Genomic DNA, 25,054 nt, shown 5'->3' with positions numbered 1-25,054 from the left:
AACACATAGTCTCACTGAAATGTGAAATAGCTGATGCAGAATTTTAATTTTGCAGTTTGTGCTATGAACATTGTAGGCCGATGTATCCATTTTGTTAATCGTAGCTGTAACATGTATCTTGACATTATGGATGCAAAGTGTACACACACACATATCTCCAGACCTGTTTTTTGGTAACAAAACAATGGGAATTTCTTTTTTCCAAAATCTGATGGAATTTTTTTTTTACCAGTACACCAGTTTATAGTAATGAATGTGTGTTACAATTCATCCATTTACTGACACTTCAGTTGTGAATCTCATGAACAGCTCTCGGGTTTATTTATTTCCTATTGGCCCAGATTTTCCTGTCTCAATAATGTTTAACCTGATGGCGCAAGTTGTACAGCAACTTCAGGCGAGGGGCAGATGCGTGGTTAAACTCAAATGCCATTAAATGATCTGCTGCAAAAAATTATGGCCCATTGTCTACTGAGATAGCAACTATTTGTAATTCAAAGAAGCATAACATTCTATTTTATTAGTATAACAAAATGTAAATTTCAGCCACCTAAAGACTTCACAGTTGCACAAAACTGGACCTATTCTGCCAACAGTTTTAGGCAGAATTTACCCAGTCTCTGTATAGTATTTTTAGTTTTATTGTTGTAGTCTTTTTCTGTCTAGACATTGGGGCAAATATTTGGAGACTTGCACCTTCAAAGTCCTTTTGGTTAGAAATTCCAGACAATGTATTTTGATATCTTGTGCAAGTGGCTATTTCTCTTGTGGCATTCATGACACAATGGTTTACAAGAGGTAATTCCCTCTAGGGAACAAGTGTTAGTAGGCTGGTTAAACCAGAAGGGGTACCAGAGCTGAACCTACTAACCAGTCCTCCCTGATATCCACACGCATACTTTCCTGTAGGCATCATTAGATAGAAATCAGGATTTCTTGCCCTTCCATTCCCTTCAACTTGGTGACACTGCGGGGAATTGTGTCACTCCCAGCTAAGACCAGCTAACACAACATAGAACAGGGATTAAACCTAGGGCCTCTCTGGCCGCTGTGGATTAATATCACCCCATACACTGATGTGTGGGTGAGCCTAATTTGATTCTTTATCTGTTTACAAATTCTACTTTCCGTGTTTCCCATACCATATTTATTTGTGGTACCATTTATGTAATATAGCTGGCTTACGGTCGGATTGTCCATATTTGGAACCTGGAAATCATCAGTCAGGTTCCCGACTGTATCATTTGGGAATTTTTATAATTTGCAAGTTGGAGTTTCTAGGAACTGGAAATTGTTCATTCCTTTTCTCTCTGGAAATGTATCTAGTTGTCTCATTAACCCATTTATACCGTTTGCTTCAATGGGTTTTCCTGGTAATTTGTTTCATAAGTATATCCTTTGTGTAAAAAAAAATCCCCATGACCTTCCTTTGTTATTCCGAGGTTCCAACTTGTGTTTCCTGATACTTGAACCCTTTGCCATATTGAATACTTTGTCTGAATCAACTTCGTCGATCCCTTTCATAACCATTGAAAAGGTTTTTTTAGGTGAACTAAAAATCTTGTTTTCCTTGGGAGAAAAAGAGTCCAATTTCCTTAACTGTTACTCACAACTTAAAGATCTGATACCTGGGTTCATTTTAATTGCTCACCACTCCACTGTCCCAAAGATAATATTCTTCCTGTCATTAGATGACCAGAAATGTACATTGTACACAAGATGGCCTGACCACAGACTTGTGCTTCAACGATATAACCTACTGCTAATGCAATCCAGTACTTTATTTACCTTTTTTAATGTGCATGGCTGCGTTTCCTAGATTTGTGCATTATAACTCCTACATCTCTTTCCTGATCACATTGTGCAATGATTTCACTCAACACATACTCCCTCTTTTGATTTCTTAGTAGCATACTAATTGTTTAAAATGAACTATTCTACACACTTTGTGCTAGACTGGGAATGCTGAAGCAATTCATAATCTGAGATAAATGTAATGTGTGACTGTTTACTGTCCCAATGGGCCAGGGATGCCACAAGAGGCCATTCCCATCTCAACCTGGTCATGGCAAATGACCCAGGGTGCATTTACACTTCAAGTTTATTGTTGGTGTACAGCAATTTCAGGTTGGATATATTAGAATTATAGAAAATTTACGGCACAGAAGGAGGCCATTCGGCCCATCGTGTCCGCGCCGGCAATATTGGCAGATCCTACTAAATTAGGAGGAGCAGTCAAGTCTGAGGAAGCTGTCGGAGTTACAGAAACACACTTGCCATTGTTATGTACAGTATTTGCAGAGGAGCAATCAACAAAGCAAACAGAATGCTGAGCTATATTGCCAAATCAGTCAGTCTGAAGCCATTATGCTGAAACTGTATAGCGTCTGGTCAGGCTGCACCTTGATCATGCATTCTATTCTGATCACGGAGTTAAAAGGGATACAGCCAAATTCTGGAGGTGGTCCAGAGAAAGGCCACAAGGCTGTTCCTAATATTAGAGGACTGAGTTATGAGGAAAGTTATCCAGAGCACTGTTTCAATTTGAGGGAGAAAGGAATGGGAGGATATGCTGGTAGGGTGGGAGGAGGCCCGTATGGAGCATAAACACCGGCATAGACCAGTTGGGTCGAATGGCTTGCTTCTGTGCTGTAAATTCTATGTAACTTAAACCATGACTTATGGAAAGGTGACATAGGTACAAACCACTAAAAGGCTAACTTCAAGTGACGGTCATTGGATCGGTCTTTGTGTAAAGTTGTGGAGACAAAAATGCGAAAATCATTCAAGAGGCACGTGGATGCTGTGATGGGGGGAGCAATAGGTTTCTATGGAAGCATCAGCTAGATAGACTGAACAGCCTCCCTCCTCTGTTCTTATCTTTGTGATGATCCTTTCATCATTGCAGGTAGCAGCTTAGAGTATTCCTCTGAGGTACAGTACTTTTCATTAAATATTGTTTCCTATTATGCCACATGTGATTAATTTCCAGCCATAATAACTACTATCAGTCTTGGACAGAAACTTTCTGTAATGACGATTCACAATAGAAAGCGAGTCAGTCGCCTGCAGTAATCTGCAAGGTTCTCTATCAAGAGATCCAAATCTCACTCAACTTTCATTTCTACACAAAGCTGTTGATCTCTTAAAACTACCTTCCGTAAGCTTATTCTACCTTGAGATGGAATACCGTCTTTGTCACCCAACGCCAGTTATTTTTCTACTCTTTACATTCCCCAAGTCATTCCCCATTCCCCAGATGATAGGTTAGGCAGACAACCTTACCTGAGGATTCATACAGTGCTGTTCATGAGCCAGGAGTTGACCAGGGGTTACTGTGCATGAAAGTGTGCAGTATGAACCATTACTGAGTTCATTTCAGTAGTCAGATAGTTCGCAGTTGATGTTTGGCTTCTCATCTTAAACTTTCAAAGCTTATAAGTGTGCCTGATCAACATACCATCTTTGAACTAGAAGATTCATAAGATCAGCTGATGGAGATACTGGTGAGCCAATCTGTCAGTTCACTTGCTCTCTTCCGTAAATGCGACAAACATTCCAGCTGTTTGGTATCCTTGCAAGGCATCAATCAACAAAGGCCCTTTAACAGCTCTTTGAAACCTAACACCCTGGAGTTGGTGAGCTTCTGCTGTATATCTCCAAAGCTTGCATTATCATGAATTTATTTGTAAACTTCCACACTCATTGACTCATATGATATAAAAGATGGAAGAAAAGCTACAACAGACGTTCATCCCACTAGTCCCAAATTGTAAAAGGTTTTGTTTTGCATACTAGAAAAGCTGTCTGCAGTAATTTTTCAACACTGGCCACATCAAAGGTATTAAAACTACAACACCTGTCACTACTGGATTGTTTTTCAGTGAATGCAGTAATTTGTACATTAAGCTACGTCTCTGCTTGTTTCAATTTTGTAGTAGCAGCTGTTGTGACTGATAAAACTGTTTAAATGGCAGTGCAGTCAATAAGTGCCTTTCACTTTAAACAGTGATATCCTGAGAAAGGTGTCCAAACACAACCTAATATTTCATGTAATTCTGTGCAAATAACAAGTGAGGAAGCTGTCATGTTCTGCCATAATCAAGCTGGAGATATCTGTTGCTTTAAATAACATGGTCCTTTTCAATTTAATTTCTAAATTAACTCAACCACTTGTTCTCCTCCACCTTTGATGCCCTGCTCCCCACTAAAACCTTTACTCTGTTCCTCCAGTATGGCCCCCATCTTTGCTCCCTTAAGTCCAAGGGATGCTGATTTCTGCCTATCTTGCACATAACCCCTCAAAAAATCCACCTCAACCCCTCTGACATCCTCTGTGACTGTGGTGCATTATCCCACCTGGTATTCCGTCTCTACAGCTTTTGACACGGTTGACCACACTATCTTCCCCCAGTGCCTTTCCTCCGTTGTCCAGTCCAGTGAAACTGCTCATGCTTGGTTCCACTCTTACCTTATCCAACCATAACCACAGTATCTTCAACAAATGCTTATCTCCCTGTCCCCGCATTGTTACATCTGGAGCCATTTATCCTTGGTCCCTTCCTCTTCCTCATCTATATGCTGCCCTTGGCGACATCATCTGAATACATGGGGTCAGCTACCACATGTATGCCAATTACACCCAGCTCTATCTCTCCACTATCTCTTTTGACCTCTCCACAGCCACTGTGTTGTCAGATTGCTAATCCTACATCGAGTCTTGGATGAATCACAATTTCCTCCAATTAAACATTGGCCTCTTGTGCATTCCCCCCCTCCCCCCTTTGCCCCACCATTGGCAGCCATGCTTGCAGACATCTGGGCCCTCTGCTCTGAAATTCCCTCCCTAAATCTCTCTGCCTCTCCGCCTCTCCACCTCCCTCTCCTCCTTTGAGTCTCCATAAAACCCACCTATTTGGCCATGCTTTTGGTAACCCCTCCTAATACCTCCTGCTTTGGCATCTAATTTTGTCTGATTGCATTCCTGTGAAGTGCCTTGAGATGTTTTTCTACGTTAAAAGCGCTACAAAAATGCAAGTTGTTGTTGTAAGTGGACTCACATTACACGAGTAGTGAACCAAAACATGAACTCATCAGACTTAAAGTGCTGTTTTTCTGTTGTGTGAGTTGAAACGCCTGCAGTTTGAAACAAAAACCTCTGACATTAGCTTGTGTTTTCATTCATGCCAGTTCATACCATAACAATTTTAGAATCGTAAAGTTGTGAAATCTGTTGACACAGCTGAACCCATAATTTTCTACCTTGGTATGTAATTGGAAGTCACATGTTAAAAGCTGTCGAGAGTGAGAGAGAACTCTGTTACCAGTACATTTATGTAGTTCAGACCATTCTTCTCTTCAGCAGACAAGTGAATTTTACCTGCTGACAGTAACTCTGTAATTCGTACTGCTGAGATGAGAAGCCACTGATGACTTGTGAAACTAACTGCCACTTCCTTGTAGCAAATCTCACAAATTTAATGTCCCAGTGTTTCTGGACAAAATTACTGAAGACACCGTTGCATGTTCAGTTGCCAGCGGAAACTGCACACCTCAGATTGCCAATTCCATCCCAGCTGCTCCACATTTTTCCACCATACTTCCTGACCTGAAGGCAGCAATCTGTGAAGGTTCAGTGGATGCGGTTGCTTTCCAGGACTTCACTCAAGTGCTTACTTTTTTATTGGAAGTTTGTACAGTGAGTATCTTTGCAAAGCATCACATCTCTGTCCAACTTTGTGCTCGCCCAACATCCACTAGCAGGCTTTGTCCCTATGGATTATGGATGGGGATCAGGAGCAGCAACCCAGCCAATGTTTTTCCTCTCCTTAACCTGGAATACTGGGGGCAGTTTTAGTTCCTCCACTGCCATCCCAGTTGAGCTCAATTAACTTGGCATTTATCAACTGAACCTGGACCCTTCCAGCTCTGTGCAGTTGAGTGCCACAACACATGACCTATTGAACCCACAGAAGGTGATGTGTTTTGTATGCTTATGCAATACAGTTTGTTTGTCTTTCTTTAGTTAAATATGCAATAATAATACAGGTCTCTTATAAGTTTGAAAGCTAACTTGCTGTGGACTATGCTTTTATACTACTTGCCTAAAATGCCTCTTATTTCCCTTCTATGTACCAGAACTCTCCTTTATACCAATACTTGCAGGATGTGGGACACACTGACTTTGAAACCTGTCCAACTTCGTCAAGGGTGGAAGAATGCTCATCAAAGGAGGAACCAAATGAACTGGATATCCCCGCCACACCAAAAGTGAGTCCTTAGAGCCTCGAATATACTTGAGAAAGGGCCTGTTCTTCCCAGAACAAAGATCATGGGATCTAGCTCTGTCCTGACATTAAAGGCACAGCATCCTTTCAATTAACATCTATCAAAATTAGCTGTGTATTTTATGTCTTTTACGTTCAAAACAGCCTTCAGAGAAATTTCAGTCAGAATTTTGGGTAGCCCAACACATACAAGTTTTTGAAACTTTTCTTGAGCCACACTAAAGATTTCTGTGAGTCAAAATAACCTGTTAAAAGATCTTTTCATTGATTCATCACAACTTGCTACTCCAATACTGCGGCCAAGGTCTAGTGTTGTCATTTATCTTAAATAGTTCCTCAGGAGTACAAGATATTGACAAGGGACATTGCATCAGGCAGTGTTCAAGTGCTTGCCTCGGCTCTTCACATTCACATTTGAGGTCGTTTTTCAGCTTCCACTTGGTCATATCGTCACCAGTCTTTGCCATCTCAGCTCTCACTCGATTTTAGGGTGCACCATTGTTTTTGTTCGAGGTCAGTTGTTCTGAAGGGAGTTGTTCTGAAGGGAGTTGTTCTGAAGGGAGTTGTTCTGAAGGGAGTTGTTCTGAAGGAACCAGGTATTCCAAGATGATCGGCAGTTCTTGCTATGTTGTTACTCTGTAGCCTTCCACAATTATAGTTTAGGATAAAGGATTTTCAGAGGCAAAGTTCTTTCTAGACTTCAGCCTTTTGAGTGGTGGAATATGTCCATGCAGTCGCTGCCTAGAATCACACACCTGTTTTTGTCTTTCGTTTTTACGGAAGGCATCCCACCTCACTGGTGATACAATCCCCACAAAGCAGTATAGCGACAGTTCTACTGGGAGCTGTTTTCAAAGTCACTGATGATTCTACAGGATTGATTGAATTCAGTATCAATTTTGAGTGCATGGCTCAAGCATGACCAAACTGTGGCACAGTATTCTGCAATTGAGTAATACGAGGCTCTATGTATCTTGCAAGGGTTGGCATTCAGGGACCATGTGCGATAGAATTCTCCAAGTACACTCAGGGAGTCAGTCAGGATGTGCTGAATGTCCTGAAATCTTTCTGATTGGGTAATGATGCAAATATCTTCTGCATAGATAAATCTTTGCACATTGGTTAATTCTGGTTGGTCACTTGTGTAGACATTAAACAGCAGCAGTGCTAGCACTGAGCCTTGGGGCAATCCATACCATTGCGTATGCCAATGACTTTCTGACCACCCATCCCGACAAAGAAACTGGAGCAGGGAGGAGATGATCTGGACCATTTTGCTATTTCTCAAAATTCTTGCCAGTTTCAGTAAGAGGGAACAATGTTTCACAGTGTCGTAAGCAGCCAACAAATCAACAAACACAGCCCCTATTTTGATTTTTGAAACCATTTTCGATGCGTTGAGTTAGGTTTCCACCTTGAACAAAGCATAATTGTACTGACCGGAAACCAGTTTGGTCATCAGCTAGCTGCCCTTCCCATTATTGGTGCTATTCTGCTCATCATCATCTGCTCATATAGCTTGGTCGAGCAGAGTAAAGATATTGGGCGGTAATTCTCTGCAGATTTGGGGGTCTTTATATGTTTCAAGTATTGCAGCCACCTTGGCCTGTCTCCACAGCCTGGGTATCTGCATTGTCACCACACAACAGTTGAAAAAGTCAAGTAGCCACTTCTGTGCCCTTGTCCTAAAGTGCAGTAATAGTTCATTAGTTATACCACTGAATCCAGCTGCCTTTCCGCATTTCAGGATTTTTATGGTTATTTTATCTCCTCAATATTGATCTGCTGATAGACACAGCAAATCTGACAGAGGAGTAAGTGGAGTTCCTGCTTGGTAATTTGTTTTGTGCAGTGCCTTATGAGCTGGTATGCTTATTTAGGATGAGTTGGTGTGCGACTTGGCAGAGACTACAGCCATGCACTTTGGTTGTTGTCCCTCAGGGTTCAGCTTGTGAATGGTGGCCAGTTTTTTGCTATTGTAGCGCAGGTTTGTTGTTTGTTGTTTCAGTCAGCTCCCTCCAGCGTCACTCCTTTCCAATCTCTCGTGCATTTCCCCAAGCCTAATGGGATCTAAGTCAATCACTTCTGTAGATACTATTGGCTTGTTTGTTCTGAAAGCCCAGGTACATAGAGTGCTCAACATCCCCTGGGGACGTACTTTTGGGGAGTGTTCGACATCAGGGAGACAAATTCTCCATTGTGCTCATATGTTGGAGTAATATTACAGATAGATTCATCCAGTTCAGAGATAAGGCCTTCCCATTCAGCTTTTCTGAAGTTCAGACTCAACATGTACTGGGTTGAATTGTAGCCTTTTTTGTCAGTTGCACTGGTATCAGTTCACTACCATAACCTAGAATCATAGAAAGGTTACAGCATAGAAGGAGGCCATTCGGCTGATCGAGTCCGTGCTGGCTCTATGCAAGAGCAATCAAGCTAATCCTACTCCCCGCCCTATCCCCGTAGCCTTGCAATTTTTTTCCTTTCAAGTACTTATCCAGTTCCCTTTTGAAGGCCTCAGGCAGTGCATTCCAGATCCTAACCACTTGCTGTGTGTGTAAAAAAAAAAGTTTTTCCTCATGTCACCTTTGGTTCTTTTGCCAATCGCCTTAAATCTACGTCCTCTGGTTCTTGACCCTTCGCCAATGAGTACCGTTTCTCTCTATCTACTCTCTCTAGACCCTTCACGATTTTCAAAATTGTTTGCATTATCGGAGGTGACAAAAGCTAGGTCGGGATTGTACCACTTGTTCCATTGTGCATTAGTCCTTGGGATCATAGAGCAAAGAAGGTTGTTTATTGCCGCCCACTTCTCCCCTATTATAATCATTGTTGGAAAATCCCCAGATGCCGTTGTGACTGTTGACGCCATCTATGAAAAGGCATGGTTTTTCTGGCGGGGAAAGTTGGTAGGTCATGCAAACTGTTCACCTGGTGGTTTATAAATAGAATCTACTGCTATTCAGTTCAACCATGATAAGTTCCATTGTACCATGGTGCACCAGTTTTTTATCGTGTTTCAAATATTGTGCTGCCATAGGTGTTACTTTTGATGTTCACAGCAATGTGCATGCCAGGAACGTTTGATACTGTTGTGTCTCTTGCACAAGAGTACATGGGGCATGATTTTAACTTGAAGCCGGGAACTCAGCCCGTCCCTAGATATTCGCGTGGGAAACCCGGAAGCCAAATGAGTGCGTCGCAATTTGCGACCATAACTCAACTGAAGGTTGTGAAATTGAAGCACTCAATTTGTGCTTCCGGGTTGCCCACGCGGAACTGGCTGCCTGTCGGAAGGGAAAGGAATGGTGAATCAGAGAGGGGGACGGGAGGGAAAGAGATCGTGGGCCTTGGAAAAAATCGGAGGGAGGTGGGGGGGGACGTGGACGACATCAGGGGGGTCCAGCCAGCATGATCGGGGCGGGGGGGTGGTGTTAGCCCACATCGGGATCGGAGTGGGGGGGTCAGCCAGCATTGGGATTGGGGGGCTCATCGGGATCGGAGTGGGGGGGTCAGCCAGCATTGGGATTGGGGGGCTCATCAGGGATCGTGGGGGGGGGGGGGGGGTGGGGGGGGAGTGGTCAGCAGGGATCGGGGGATCCAGGTTGGAGATTGGGGGTGGGGGGCGGGGTCAGCCGGGATCGGGGGATCCAGGTTGGAGATCGGGGGTGGGGGGGGATCCAGCGTCGGGTGGGAGGCGCAGTTGACTGATTGTGGGTCATATCGCGCCAGGTGAGCTTGTTGGGCCTGGATGAAACACTCCTGCTCCTTCGGGCCCAAAGGCAGTGTAATAAAGGCACTCACCTCATGGATCCGGCCCTTCCTGCCGTCTGCTTTCACCTGACGTGAATCAGAAGCGATAGGAAACCCAACAGGTAATGTTAAGTTCATTTAACTTTTGCAATACACAAAAACTTAAGTACCTTAACTATTTCAATGAGGTACATTGTCCCTCTAAGTATCGGCCCGCCGGCTTTAAATGAGGGCGGGTCTTCCGGGTGTCTGTTTTGCGCCCGCATACAAACCTGCCTGGGTCAACCCTGGATGTGGGTGCATTGAAGCCGGGATGCAGTCCCACTCCAAGAAGCTGTTATTTTAACCTCCAACCCGCCCCCAACCCACCCGTTCTTGGGGGTTAAAATTACCCCCAACCTATCTGCTTTCATGCCAGAGAGGATGTCAGCCTTCTCTGCCGAAAATCCCTCCATGTTGATGCTGACAATTTTGAATGCTGTCTTTGGCTGAGGCCCTGAAAAGGGCCATTTATGCCATGTCTATGTCTTAAATTGCAATCTCAGTGTGAATTGTCACATTCGGTCTCTCCCATGGTTCGTTACATTGGGAGATTAACAAGAGTCACAACGTGAACATATCTGACATGTCCCCAGATAGTAAAAGATTCCACGGCACATCCACCTGACAAGGCAGATGGGCCTCGATTTAACGTCTCATCTGAAAAATGGCATCTCCCTTAGTACTGCACTGAGTGTTAGTTTAGATAACGTGCTCAAGTCTCTGGAGTGGGGCTTGAACCCATGACCTTCTGACCGAAAGCGAGAGAGCTACCACTGAGCCAAGGCTGACACAACGCTAGAGATTTGTATATTTAATATTCACCTATATCCCACTCCCCCCCCCCCCCCCCCCCCCCCCCCACCATCCAGACTCTCCATACACATGACATCTGACCAGCAGGTGGTCAACAACTTGTTCCCAGGCCTCTGCCCTTGTCACTCAGTAATTTTGTTTCTCCCCTGTGAAGAAGCATGTGGCTTCTGCCCACTATTCTCTGATAATTGTAAACAATTTTACAACACCAAGTTATAGTCCAACAATTTTATTTTTAATCCCACAAGCTTTCGGGGGCTTTCCCCTTCCTCAGGCGGTGTGGAAAATATTCTCTGATACACAGCCAAGACATAAGGCCATGTCATTGCAAGGCATGTGTGCTGGTTCACCAGCCCATCAATCCAAAGATTAGGCTCTACTCTCAACTAAAACCTCACTTTTGATTCCTGTTTTAAAGCTTTATAAGTTTTGTGAAGCAAAATTATTGGTGATTTTACATTTTTAGATTTGTTTCTAATATAGATAAATGAGTCTTCCTTGTATAGCTAACAAACATTCATTAAAATAATCAGTAAATATACAAATGAATACAAATCATTCATTGAAAAGGAACAGCATATTGTTAGAGACAGTCTCATGGAATGGAATTGGAAACAAGGCATAAAATCTTCAACAGTTTAAAACGAAAACTGCTTTCAGTTCTTTTATTACCCCTCTTCTGACAGAGTAGTTTTAAGCTGTTGAGTGTTGTTTTATGGTGGAAACGCAGGTCATTGCACTAGCAGATGCATTTCAGGAGTATGAAAGACCTATAATTCTAAGATTTTTTTAATAAGTCAGGGATGAGAAAACGCCATTCAGCCCATCAAAGCTCATCCCTTTACTACATTTCTTACGACTAATAGACCCTGTAATACATCACTGCCGATGAGATATGGGCAACAGTGCTTGAAAATAAGACAGCTGTTTTGATTTCGGGTCATATCACTGGAACATTGCATGGAGTAGGACAAATCAGCTGATTATTTTTCCCCCTCTTTCCCACTTTTCAGTTACTCCACCGTGCCTTGGCCAAGAAGGCAGGTGAACTGAGTGCTCCATCATGAATTCAACCTCTGAGGTGTGCGAGAGCTGGCCATGTGACTTTGCTGCATTTGCTCTCTCTCTCTGTGAAGTAACCTCCACTCTATGGTACTTTCCCAGAAATGCACTCCTTAAATTGGTAACTGACAGTGTGGGGATTCACCTGTAAACCTACAGTCTACCACTGATACCATAGCATACTGTAGCATCAGTGTATTGATTTTTTAGTTTCATTTTCACTAGTGTGAAATATCAACAGTTAGTAATCTCCTTAAAATAAACGTAGCATTTAATATTGATCTTGTAATATTTTGCATGTATAAATTTATTCTTAAAAATATCACGTAAACATTGCGACCGTACTCAGGATTTTATACCAGTTTTAAGGCCAAACCTTTAGGATTTTTATTGGCCTTGTTAGATATAGATAGAGACAAAATATCAGGCTGAATATTTTGTTTTGGAGGAGACAAAACTTGGCAAAGTAGTGCACTCATGACAGCAAGAATGAGTTCAAATGAATGAGACTTTGGATTATGGCGACACTCAAAAGAAAAATTTGATGAATGTAGGAATGAGGAGCAGTCAGCTGATGGAATTCCATGTATCATAATGACGAGCACCATAACCAGTCTGGGTGGTACTACATACTAACTCACAAAACTGAAACAACACTTGTACTGTGAAAAGTTATTTTTTAGTTTTTAACTACACAAAAAAAGTGTTGCACATAGTTGTATAAGTTAGAATGCTACAGATGAAATTGTCTCTTTATATGTTGTATTCTGCTTGGACAAAGAAGACCATTGAATGGGTTGTGTGGTCTCTTCTGTTTGTGGACTATATATAGGACAATATTTTCATTATGGACAATATAATTTGAATGATTATAATATTACAGTCAACAGAAATATTTTGGACTCTTGGTCCATAATATTTATTTGCTGAACTTTAGTCAATTTAGGAAATTAAAATAATTTACTTATTAAAATGGACCCAATGACCTGGCACTTTACTATATATTCAATCTAGTCTCACAAACACAGATGAATGGTAACATTCCAGTGATAATGAATGACTGACTGAAAAGTAACCTTATTAATTAACATACGCATTGACTGAAAAATGTAATCAAACAAGCTAGGGCTCAGTCAGCACGATTTTTATCTGTTACTGTATAAGACACGAAGTGTACATTTCACCCGGAAGTTACAACAGAAATAATAGTTTAGTGTTTTCGGTAATTAGCAATACTTTTTTTTCCCCCACAATTATTAAATTGATTTCATTCTGTTAACAGTTTCTGTACTTCTTGATAGGTTATAGGTTGAGATGTTTAGTCAGAGCTCAGGAGTTGTTTATTACCAGAGACATTCCTGATAAGCTTGGGTTGGGAAATAATAGATGTTTCTGACTATTGAAACTAGGAAGAGTAATGCATGGTGCTTATTAGAATCCTTAGATTGTGTTATAAACTTCAGGGTATACGCTGTCATGTTTAATTGTTATCAGGGCCATTGGGTCAGATATGGGAAGGGGGCCAGGGTCTGGCAATACTGGGATGGAGTCTCAGGTTCTAGCAATATTTTGAGGGGTTCCCAAGGTCTAGAAGGACTTGGGGGAATGAGGGGCAGGATTCTGAAAACACTGGGTCCTGGGATCTGAGAGAGGGATCCTGGGTTCAGGGAATATTGGGAAGGTATGTCATGGGGTCTAAGAGCAATGGGGGCAATTCCTTGAACAGAGAGCGTTGGAAATACTGTTTTGGGGTTTCTGAGTACTGAGGGAGTCCCAGGATCTGGGAGTGGAAAAGGGGGTGCAGTAGTCTGTAGAGAAGGATCCTGGGGTCCAGCAAGACTGAAGAGGAAAATGAACAAACAAAAAATCGGAAGGGCTCCCTTATGGGCGTACAAACCTCCTTGCCTAATTTTCCTCTATTTGCTGCACCCAGGCAAACAGTGGGATGTATTCACAGAAGTACTTGGTACAGTACAAAGCCAGTACATACCTTTTTAAAAGGCAAAAGCTCCACTTGTGCAGTTAAGCAAACATGGTCAACAAATGAGGTAAGACAGTATCAAGCTAAAAGAAAAGGCTTACACAAATACAAAGAAGAGCTATAAAGGCAACAAAGGCTTACAAAGAAAGTAATGAGAGGTGCAAAAAGGGAATATGAAAAAAACTTGCATGGGATATCAAAGCTAATAGGAAAATTTTTATTAATATATTAAGAAAAAGAGAGTAGTAAAGTTAAAGTGGGCCCATTCAAGATTGATGCAGATGAGACTATAATGAGCAATAAGGAAATGGCAGACTTGTTAAATGAATACTTTTCACAGTGGAGGAAGAGGACAAAACACCAATGGTACCGGGAATCTAGAAATAAGTTAAGGGGAGGAACTGAGTGGATTTAATATAAGTTAAGAATGATAATGGAAAAAATAATGGGACTTAAGATGCACAAATCTCCAGGACCTGATGGTTTCTACCCCAGGGTATTAAAAGAAATAGATGAAGAAATTGCAGATGCTTTGGCCATAATTTTCCAAAGCTCTCCAAATTTGGAAATTGTGCCTTTTGGATTAGAAAATTGAAAATGTCACTCAATCATTTAAGAAGGGTGGGAGGGAGAAACCAAGTATCTACAGACCTGTCAGTTTAACATCAGTTGTGGGGATATTACTGGCATCTATCATCAGCGACAGAGTGTCTGAGCACTTGGACAGGAATGAGCAGAACCAACAGGGTCCGCATGGATTTGTGAAGAGTCATTTCTGACTAATCAAGTAACGTTTTGTGAGGAGGTCACTAACATGGTGGATATGGGAGTGTCTATGTAAGTTGTCCATTTGGACTTCCGGAAGACATTTGATAAGGTTCCACACAAGAGATTATTAGCAAAAATGAAAGTGCACAGAATTGGAGGTAACCTTGTGACAAGGGTTGGTAATTGGTTGGGAGGTAGGAGACAGAGAGTATGGATAAAGGGAACATTCTCTGATTAGCAGAATGTGACAAGTGGTGTTTCACAGGGATTTGTACTGGGGCCTCAGCTTTTCACCATTATGTAGGAATATAGGAACAGGAGCAGGCCATTTAGCCCCTCGAGCCTGTTCCACTATTCAGTGAGATCATGGTTGATCTGTGACCTAACTCCATATACCCGCTAAAGCCCCATATCCCTTAACACCTTTGGTTAACAAAAATCTCAGATTTAAAATTAATAATTGAGCTAGCATCAACTGCCGTTTGGAGAAGAGAGTTCCAAACCTGTACCACTCTTTGCGTGTAGAAGTGTTTCCTAACTTCACTCCTTAAAGTCCTGGCTCTAATTTTTAGGCTATGTCTAACCTCGGTGGTGGGGAAACTTTTAGAAACGATGATCCTGGACAGAATTATCAGTCACTTGGACAAGTGTGGATTGATTAGGGAAGACCATCACGGATCTGTCAAAGGCAAATTGTGTTTAACCAACTTGATTGAGTTTTTTGATGAGGTAACAGAGAGGATAGATGAAGGCAGTGCGGTTGATGTGGTGTATATGGACTTTCAAAAGGCGTTTGATGAAGTGCCGCATAATAGGCTTGTCATCAAGATTGAAGCCCATGGAATAAAGGGGGCAGTGAAGCACGAATACAAAATTGGCTAAGTAACAGAAAGCAGAGTAGTGGTGAACGGTTGTTTTTCGGACTGGAGGGAGGTGTACAGTGGTGTTCCCCAGGGGTCAGTACTAGGACCACTGCTTTCCTTGATATATATTAATGACTTGGACTAGGGTGTACAGGCACAATTTCAAAACTTGCAGATGACACAAAACTTGGAAGGGCAGTGAACAGTGAGGAGGATAGTGATAGACTTCAAGAGGATATAGACAGGCTGATGGCATGGGCGGATACGTGGCAGATGAAATTTTAAAAATGCGAAGTGATACATTTCGGTAGGAAGAACAAGGAGAGGCAATATAAAATAAAGAGCATAATTCTAAAACGGGTACAGGAACAGAGAGATCTGGGGGTATATGTGCTCAAATAGTTGAAGGTGGCAGGGTAGGTTGAGAAAGCGGTTAAAAAAGCATACGGGATCCTGAGCTTTTTAAATAGAGGCATAGAGTACAAAAGCAAGAAAGTCACGATGAACCTTTATAAAACACTTGTTCGACCACTACTGGAGTATTGTGTCCAGTTCTGAGCACCGCACTTCAGGAAAGATGTGAAAGCCTTAGAGAAGGTACAGAAAAGATGTACTAGAATGATTCCAGGGATGAGGGACTTTAGTAACGTAGATAGACTGGAGAAGCTGGGGTTGTTCTCCTTGGAACAGAGAAGGTTGCGGAGATTTGATAGAGGTATTCAAAATCATGAAGGGCCTAGACAGAGTACATAGAGAGAAACTGTTCCCATTGGTGGAACGGTCAAGAACCAGAGGACATTGATTTAAGGTGATTGGCAAAAGAACCAAAGGTGACATGAGGAAATATTTTTTTACACAGCGAGCAGTTAGGATCTGGAATGCACTGCTGGGGTTGGGTGGGAGGCAGATTCAACCCTAGTCCTAGACTCCCCAACCAGTGGAAATAGTTGCTTTCTATCTACCCTACCAGTTCCCCTTAATATCTTGAAAACTTCAATCAAATCACCCCTTAATCTTCTAAATTCCAGGGAATACAACCCTAGTTTGTGTAATACCTCCTCGTAATTTAACACTTGGAGTACATGTATCATTCTAGTAAATCTACACTGCACTCCCTCCAAAGCCAATATATCCTTCCTAAGATGCGGTGCCCAGAACTGAACACAGTACTTCAGGTGTGGTCTAACCAGGGCTTTGTACAGCTGTAGCAGAACTTTTATCCCCTTGTATTCTAGTCCTCCAGATATAAAGGCCAGCATTCCATTAGCCTTTTTGATTATTTTCTGTACCTATCCATGACTATTTAATGATCTATGTACGTGGACCCCTAAGTCTCTTTGGACCTCCACTGTTTCAAGCTTTTCACCATTTAGAAAGTACTCTGATCTATCCTTTTTAGATCCAAAGTGGATGACCTTACACTTGCCTACATTGAAATCCATTTGCCACAGTTTTGTCCATTCACCTAATCCTGTAATAGCGCTCTGTAATTTTATGCTTCCATCTACACTGCTTACAATGCTACCTATCTTTGTGTCATTAGCAAAATTGGATATGTGGCAATTTATCCTGTCATCTAAGTCATTAATAAATACAATGACTAGTTGAGGCCCCAACACAGATCCCTGTGAGACACCACTAGTCACATTCTGCCAATTTAAATACCTGCCCATTACTCTACTCTCTGTCTCCTGTTGCTCAGCCAATTTCCTAACCCGGTCAATAATTTGCCCTCAATTCTATGAGCTTCAACTTTAGCTAACAGTCTCTTATGAGGGACTTTATTGAATGCCTTCTGGAAGTCCATATATACAACATCCATAGACATTCCCCTGTCCACTACTTTAGTCACCTCTTCAAAAAATTCAATCAGGTTCGTTAGGCATGACCTACCCTTTACAAATGTATGCTGGCTCTCTCTGATAAGCTGACAATTTTCATGGTGTTCAGTCACTCTATCCTTAATTATTGACTCTAGTAATTTCCCGACAACAGATGTTAGGCTAACTGATCTATAATTCCCTCGTTTCCCTCTTTCACCTTTCTTAAATAGCGGAGTGATGTGCAATTTTCCAATCTAAAGGAATGGTTCCTGAATTGAGAGAACTTTGGAAGATTATAGTTAGGGCTTTTTCAATGTTCTCACCTACTTCCTTTAAAACCCTGGGATGGAAACCATCTGGTAATGGGGATTTGTCACTCTTTAGTGCCATTATTTTCTTCATTACTGTTAATTTGCTTACATTAACTATGGTGAGTCCCCGACTCTAATTCAGAATTAGTTTCCTTGGGGTGTTCGGCATGCTATCCACTTCCTCTACTGTAAATACTGAAGCAAAGTAATTATTTAACATGTCCGCCATTTCCTTATTTTCATTTACAATATCACCATTATCAGTTTTTAAGGGGCCCACATTGCTCTTGACCACCCTCTTTTTCCTAATATAATTGTAAAAAATTTTTGTGTTGATTTTGATAGCCCTTGCAAGTTTCATTTCTTACTCCCTTTTTGTAGCTCTTACCAATTGTTTTGTCACCCTTTGCTGTTCTTTGTATCTCTCCCAGTTGCCAGCATCTGTGCTACTTTTTTCATTTTTGTATGCTTTTTCTTTTAGTTTTATGTTGTCCCTTGCCTCTTTTGTTGTCCATGAGTATTTGTTTTGGCAAGTAGAGCTCTTGCTCCTTAGGGGTATAAACTGGTTCTGTATCATGTTAAATTCTTTTTTGAACACCTGCCACTGATCATCTGTCGTTTTACCCATTAACAGATTTGCCCAGTTCACTGTGGACAGTTTCTATCTCATCCCCTTGAAGTCGGCCTTACCTAAATTTAGAATCTTAGTAGCTGTTACGGGTATCTCCCTTTCAAACACTTACATAAGATAAGGGCTCATGGGGCTGAGGGTAATATATTAGCATGGAGACAAGATTGGTTAATAGACAGAAAACAGAGAGTACCAATAAACGGGTCATTTTCAGTTTGACATGCTGTAACTAGTGGGGTGCCGCAAGGATCAATACTTGGGCCTCAGCTACTTACAATCTATGTTAATGACTTAGATGAAGGGACCGATTGTATTGTATCCAAGTTCGCTGACGATACAAGGCTAGGTGGGAAAGTAAGCTATGAGGAGGACACAAAGTGTCTGCAAAGGGTTAAGTGAGTGGGCAAGAAAGTGGCAGATGGAGTATGATGTGGGGAAATATGAGGTTATTCATGATGGTAAGAAGAATAGAAAAACAGAATATTTTTTAAATGGTGAGAAACTGTTAGATGTTGGTGTGCAGAGAGATTTGGGTGCCCTTGTACACGAAGGACAAAAAATTAACATGCAGGTACAGCATGCAATTAGGAAGGCAAATGGTATGTTGGCCTTTACTGCAAAGGGGTTGGAGTACGAGAGTAAGGAAGTCTTGCTGCAATTGTACAGGGCTTTGGTGAGACCTCACCTGGAGTACTATGTATAGTTTTGGTCTCCTTATCTAAGGAAGGATATACTTGCCTTAGAGGCGGTTGCAACAAAGGTTCACTGGGATGAGAGGGTTATTCTATGAGGAACGATTGAGTAGAATCGGCCCATACTCTCTGGAGTTTAGATGAATGAGAGGTGATCTCATTGAAACGTAGAAGATTCTGAGCGGGCTTGACAGGGTAGATGCTGAGAAGCTGTTTTCCCTGGCTGGAGAGTCCAGAACTAGGCGACATAATCTCAGGATAAGGGGTCGGCCATTTAAGACTGAGATGAGGAGAAATTTCTTCGCTTAGAGGGTTTTGAATGTTTGGAATTCTCTACCCCAGAGGGCTGTGGCTGCTCAGTCATTGAGTATATTCAAGGCTGAGTTCGATAGATTTTTGGACCCTAAGGGAATCAAGGGATATGGGGATCGGGCGGGAAAGTGGAGTTGAGGTCGAAAATCAGCCATGATTTTATTGAATGCAGAGCAGGCTCGAGGGGCCGTATGGCCTACTCCTGCTCCTATTTTTTATGTTCTTATGTTCTTAAACACAACATTGAACTCGATCATATGATCGCTATCAGATAAATGTTCACGCACTGTTAGCCTGTTAACTAAATCTGGCTCACTACTCATTATTAAATCTAATATGACATGCTCCCTTGTTGGTTCTAGGAAATATTGTTGCAGAAAGCTGTCTTGAACACAGTCAAGAAATTCTCTACCTTTCTGACATGAGCTCGTCTGCTTATCCCAATCAGTATGAAAGTGAAAATCTCCCATTAAAACCACTCTGCCTTTGCTACGTGCTTGTCTAATCTTGCCTGGATGAGTGCAGCTCCAACAACACTCAAGAAGCTCAACACCATCCAGGACAAAGCAGCCCGCTTGATTGGCACCCCATCCACCACTTTGAACATTCACTCCCTCCACCACTGGCACACCGTGGCTGCAGTGTGTACCGTCTACAAGGTGCACTGCAGCAACTCGCCAAGGCTTCTTCACAGCACCTCCCAAACCCGCGACCTCTACCACCTGGAAGGACAAGGGCAGCAGGGTCATGGGATCACCACCTGCATGTTCCCCTCCAAGTCACACACCATCCTGACTTGGAAATATATCGCTGTTCTTTCATCGTTGCCGGGTCAAAATCCTGGAACACCCTACCTAACAGCACTGTGGGAGTACCTTTACCATACGGTGAACTGCAACGGTTCAAGGCGGCGGCTCACCACCACCTTCTCAAGGGTAATTAGGGATGGGATATAAATGCTGGGCTGGCCTTGCCAGCGACGCCCACATCCCATGTATGAATAAAAAAAATCTCTGCATTTATACATTCTACCACTTCACAGCTGCTACCAGGGGGCCTATACACAACCTCCACCACAGTCTTAAACCGTTTCCTAGTTCTTAATTCTACCCATTAAGTCTCCACTGCCTGCTTACCTATCGTTATGTTCTCTCTTATCACTGAAGTAATTTCATCCTTAATCACTAAGGCTACTTCTCCCCCTCTACCAGTTTCCCTATCCTTCCAGTAGATTTTATAACCTGGTATATTCAGTTCCCAGTCCTGACCGTCTTGCAGCTGTGACTCAGTAATGGCTACAATGTCGTACCCTCAAAGTTGAATTTGAGCCTGCAATTCATTCAGTTTGTTCCTTATGCTCTGTGCGTTTGTATGAAGAACGTTTGTATTTGGGCCACACACCCTAACCTGTCCTGCTCTAATGTTGTTTTTCTCTTACATTTCTTATTTCTCTCTTCTAATTTAATTACTTTACATCTTTTAGTTTTCCCTTTACCTGTCGTGCCTAAAGCATAATTTCTGACTATCACTCTACTCTCTTCCTTTTTTTTGCTTTAGAATTATTATTTATACTACCTTTTCCACCTGAGCCCTCCCCCTCCCCACGCCCCCCTATTTACTAGTTTACGGTCCTTGTGACCGCTATTTATGCTTTCCACTAGGACCCTGGTCCCAGCCCGGTTCAGGTGTCAGTGTCCCATAAAATGGAACCCTTCCTTCCCACATCACTCCTTCAGCCACATGTTCACCTCCCTAATTGCTTACCCCTACGCCAATTTGCATTTTCCAGAGATTATAAACCTCGAGGTCCTGTTTTTTAAATTTAGTTCCTAACTTCTGGTACTCTTTGAACAGGACCTCTTGCCTACTCTTTCCTGTGTTGTTGGTCCCAACATGGACCACAACGACTGGATCCTCCCCCTCCCCCTCCCTCTCCAATATCCTCCCCCTCCCCTTCCCTCTCCAATATCCTTTCAAGCCGGTTCGAGATTACCCTCACCCTGGCACCAGGTAGGCAACATGCCATGTGAGACTCTCGATCTTGCTCATAAAGGATGCTGTCTGTCCCTCTAATTATTAAATCCCCTAAAACTACCACATTACGCTTCTCCTCCTCCCCATTTTGGACAGTCTCCTACTCCAGGGTGCCATGGTCAGCATTCTGACTGTTCTTCCAACAGCCTTTATCCTTATCCTCACAGGTATGACTTGGATGAAGGGAGAGAGTTGTATATCCAAGTTTGCAGATCACACTAAGTTAGGAGGCACAGCACAATAAGTTGTGTAGATGGGAGCAGGAAGTTACAAAGTGGCATACACAGACTAAATGAATGAGCAAAATCGTGGAAAATGGAGTTCAACGTGGGGAAGTGTGAATTCATCCATTTTGAATCCGAGAAAGACAAATTGGAAAATGTTCTCAATGGTGGGAGACTAGGATCTGTGTAGCAACAGAGGGATTTAGATGTCATGTACTCAAATCTTTAAAAGCTAGTGCACAAGTAAAAAAAAATGCTAATGGAATGCTGGCCTTTATCTCAAGAGGGTTGAAAAACAAAAGTGAGGATGTGATGTTTCCATTGTACAGAGCCTTGGTCAGACCCCATCTGGAGTACTGTGTTCAATTTTGGGCACCACACCTCAGGAAAGATATATTGGCCTTGGAGGGGGTACAGCGTGGATTCACCACTTACAGGGTTAAATTATGAGGACAGGTTACATAAACTTGGCTTGTATTCCCTTGAGTGTAGAAGAATGACCGCTTGATGAGGGGTAACCTAATTGAGGTGTTTAAAATGATAAAGGGATTTGATAGGGTAGATGCAGAGAAACTTTCCTCTGGGGGGTGAATACAGAATAAGTGGCACAATCCTAAAATTAGAGCTCGGCCAATTAGGAGTGAAACCAGGAAGCACCTTTTCACACAAAGGGTAGTGGGAATCTGGAACTCTCTTCTCCCAAAACACTCTTGATGCTGGGTCAGTTGAAATTTTCAAGACTGCGATCAATAGATTTTTGTTAGGTGAAGGATAAAAGAAAAGAACGAACTTGCATTTATATAGTGCCTTTCACAACCTCAGGATGTCCCAAAGCACTTTTGAAATGTCGTCACTGTTGTAATGTAGGGAAATGCGGCAGCCCATTTGGGCTTAGCAAGATCCCGCTAACAGCAATGTGATAATGACCAGATAATCTGTTTTGGTGATGTTGGTTGAGGGATAAATATTGGCCAGGACACCGGGGAGAGCTTCCCTGCTCTTCTTCGAAATAGTGTCATGGGATCTTTTACGTCCACCTGAGAGGGCAGACGGGGCCTCTGTTTAACATCTCACCTGAAAGATGGCACATCTGACAGTGCAGCAGGCCATCAGTGGAGTGTCAGCCTGGATTATGGGCTCAAGTCTCTGGGGTGGGACTTGAATACACAGCCTTCTGACTCAGGTGATAATGCTATCCAATACATCCAGGTGCAGGAAGAGGGCAACTTGTTGCTATATATCTATCTGGTTAGATAGCCACGGAATTGAACTCTATCTGGGGAGAAAGCAGGCTGAAAGAGGAGGCCATAATTATGGAAATATCATGGGTGCAAGAAGAAACCCTTCACTAGTTTACCTGAGAATCTCAGGTATTTATTGCATTTTAGACTAGGCCTGTTGAGCAAACGAGACATGGGGTTCTTAACAGAGGCTTTGAGAACAGTGATTTTGTACCCAAAATAGGCAGTTTTGCCAGATCAGTTAAAAGGACAAGTATCCTGGAGTTCAAGAAAGGAGGGGTCAGGCCTGCAAAGCTTGTACGCGAGGAGTCAACTAAAAGAGAAACCAGTAAGATCGATAGAAATATAAGAATTACGCACTTAAGAGTTGAAAATTGTACTGTCTCCTGAAGCTCACTAAAATCTGCAGGGCCTGACTCTAAAAATCAATGACACCGGGAGGGGGGGAAGAGGAAGACTCTGCTGTCGAGCAAGTCCCGGACCTTTACACAGCGCAAAAGCATGGGTTACGTGGGGGAATTAATCAAGATTGAGCACGTTCTTACGGTGTGTGAAGGATGCTAGAATGACAAAGAACAGCAGGTTTCATTTAAAAATCTACCTTGTGGGACACTTATATCACATCTTAATGAGCATGGGTTATTTAATGGTATTAGTGCATTTAATGTAAGCATTTTTATAGCTATTTGTTGCCTGGCACTTGGATTATCTGGTTGAAATTATGACTAACAGCCAAATAAGTGTTTATTGAAAACTTACACCTTATCCTATAGAGGTGCACATAACATAAATGAACGAATGTAGTGAGAATATCTTGCAGCTCTGCGGGGAAAAGACGGGGGAGTGGGACTAGCTGGATTGCTCTTGCAGTGAGCCGGCATGGACTCGATGGGCCAAATGGCCGCCTTCTGTGCTGTAACCATTCTATGATTTGTTCTTGTCTTTTCATAATGCAGAGGAACTTTTTATTGAAGATTGTAGATGTTCTTCAAAAATGGAATCCATTCACTGGAACCAAAAGAATGAATGTTTTGGAATCACTGGTAAGGCTTTGCATAACGATCTTGCAGCTTCATTAGAGAACTTTTTGACCCTGCAGTTTATAACTTAAATCTAATTGTCAGAAAATTGTCATTGCCAATGCATTAGATAGTTTTTTAAATTCAAAACTGCAGAATTTACCTCTGCTGGTGCATATTCCAGACCATGTTTAATATAATGAAAATCTATATGTTTTGTGAATTTTGTATGCTTAGAACTGAGCGGCTTGATCAAATTGGTTTCGTTATTTACAAGCAGCATTTTGGTGGTAGCTGTACAGAATATACGGATCTTGCATCTTTCCACACTGCATATTACTACACACATCACATGCAAGCTGCTAACTTAAGAAAACTTTGTACAGGACTTTTGCACAATGTTGTTTATCTTCAGAATGTGAATCAAATCTGAATTAATACTTTTTTTTCCTATAACTGCTCTCTCAGCACATCTGCTATATATTGGCAAGAAAATAAATATTTTATGTTGATCTCTTGGTTCCTCCTCACCCTACTACATCTATTTGATCAGTCTGCCCTTCGAAGATCATTTCTCATTGTTTCACTTCAAAGCACTAATTAAAAATTCACCCTTCGCAGATAAAGGCAGCAGGAGTTCTCGCTGAGCTGACTCCTTAGCAAAATAAAAGGGCTGCATTCAGAAGCCATCCTAGGACAATAGAAGTTATTTAAATGTGATATGGATAAGCAAGACATCTGTTTTATAGGGACGGCCCGCTGGGAACAGATTTTGCTTAACAATTTCCAACGTATGGAGCCATTGGTTTATCTGGTTGACCAATTCCTATCCATCTAGTTATGACTGCTGTTCGGTCAGCTGGCATTTCAGTCAGCTGCAAAACTCAGCTTTGTTTGTGCTTCACGAGAACAACGGAGTCTCACAGCCAACTCAAGTGCTGGTGTCACGTTTCGGAATTTCTGTTGTCTTCGCTGAGAGGATTTGGTGATGAGTTATATTTAAGGATTATGTTTTGAAACAAAGTGAATTTGCACAAGTTTTTTTTTAAAAACACACAGGCTGCAGCACTGAGACAGGGGGGGTTGGGGTTAATACGTTCACGCGTCTACTATCCCTTATTGTTGTCCAGAACAAGCAGAAGCATTAAGCTATGGGGGCAATTTTAACCTAACTCACTTGGTGGGAAACAGATCAACT

General features: G+C 42.2%; 1 protein-coding gene across 2 annotated transcripts in view; it reads left to right on the top strand.

Moving 5' to 3' along the window:
• vezt (vezatin, adherens junctions transmembrane protein) overlaps window positions 1-25,054 on the top strand; it is a 52,681-nt gene that overhangs the window by 679 nt on the left and 26,948 nt on the right. Inside the window, exons 2-3 of one of the 2 annotated variants that reach the window (XM_068004634.1) lie at window positions 6,139-6,270; window positions 23,794-23,880. In XM_068004634.1, the coding sequence (XP_067860735.1) occupies window positions 6,139-6,270; window positions 23,794-23,880 (219 nt within the window). The remainder of the gene's footprint in view (window positions 1-6,138; window positions 6,271-23,793; window positions 23,881-25,054) is intronic. The other variant, XM_068004635.1, reaches the window with a different exon arrangement.

The sequence above is a fragment of the Heptranchias perlo genome, chromosome 24 (assembly GCF_035084215.1).
Source record: "Heptranchias perlo isolate sHepPer1 chromosome 24, sHepPer1.hap1, whole genome shotgun sequence".
Taxonomy (NCBI): domain Eukaryota; kingdom Metazoa; phylum Chordata; class Chondrichthyes; order Hexanchiformes; family Hexanchidae; genus Heptranchias; species Heptranchias perlo.
This window is presented reverse-complemented; position numbering and strand designations above follow the sequence as displayed.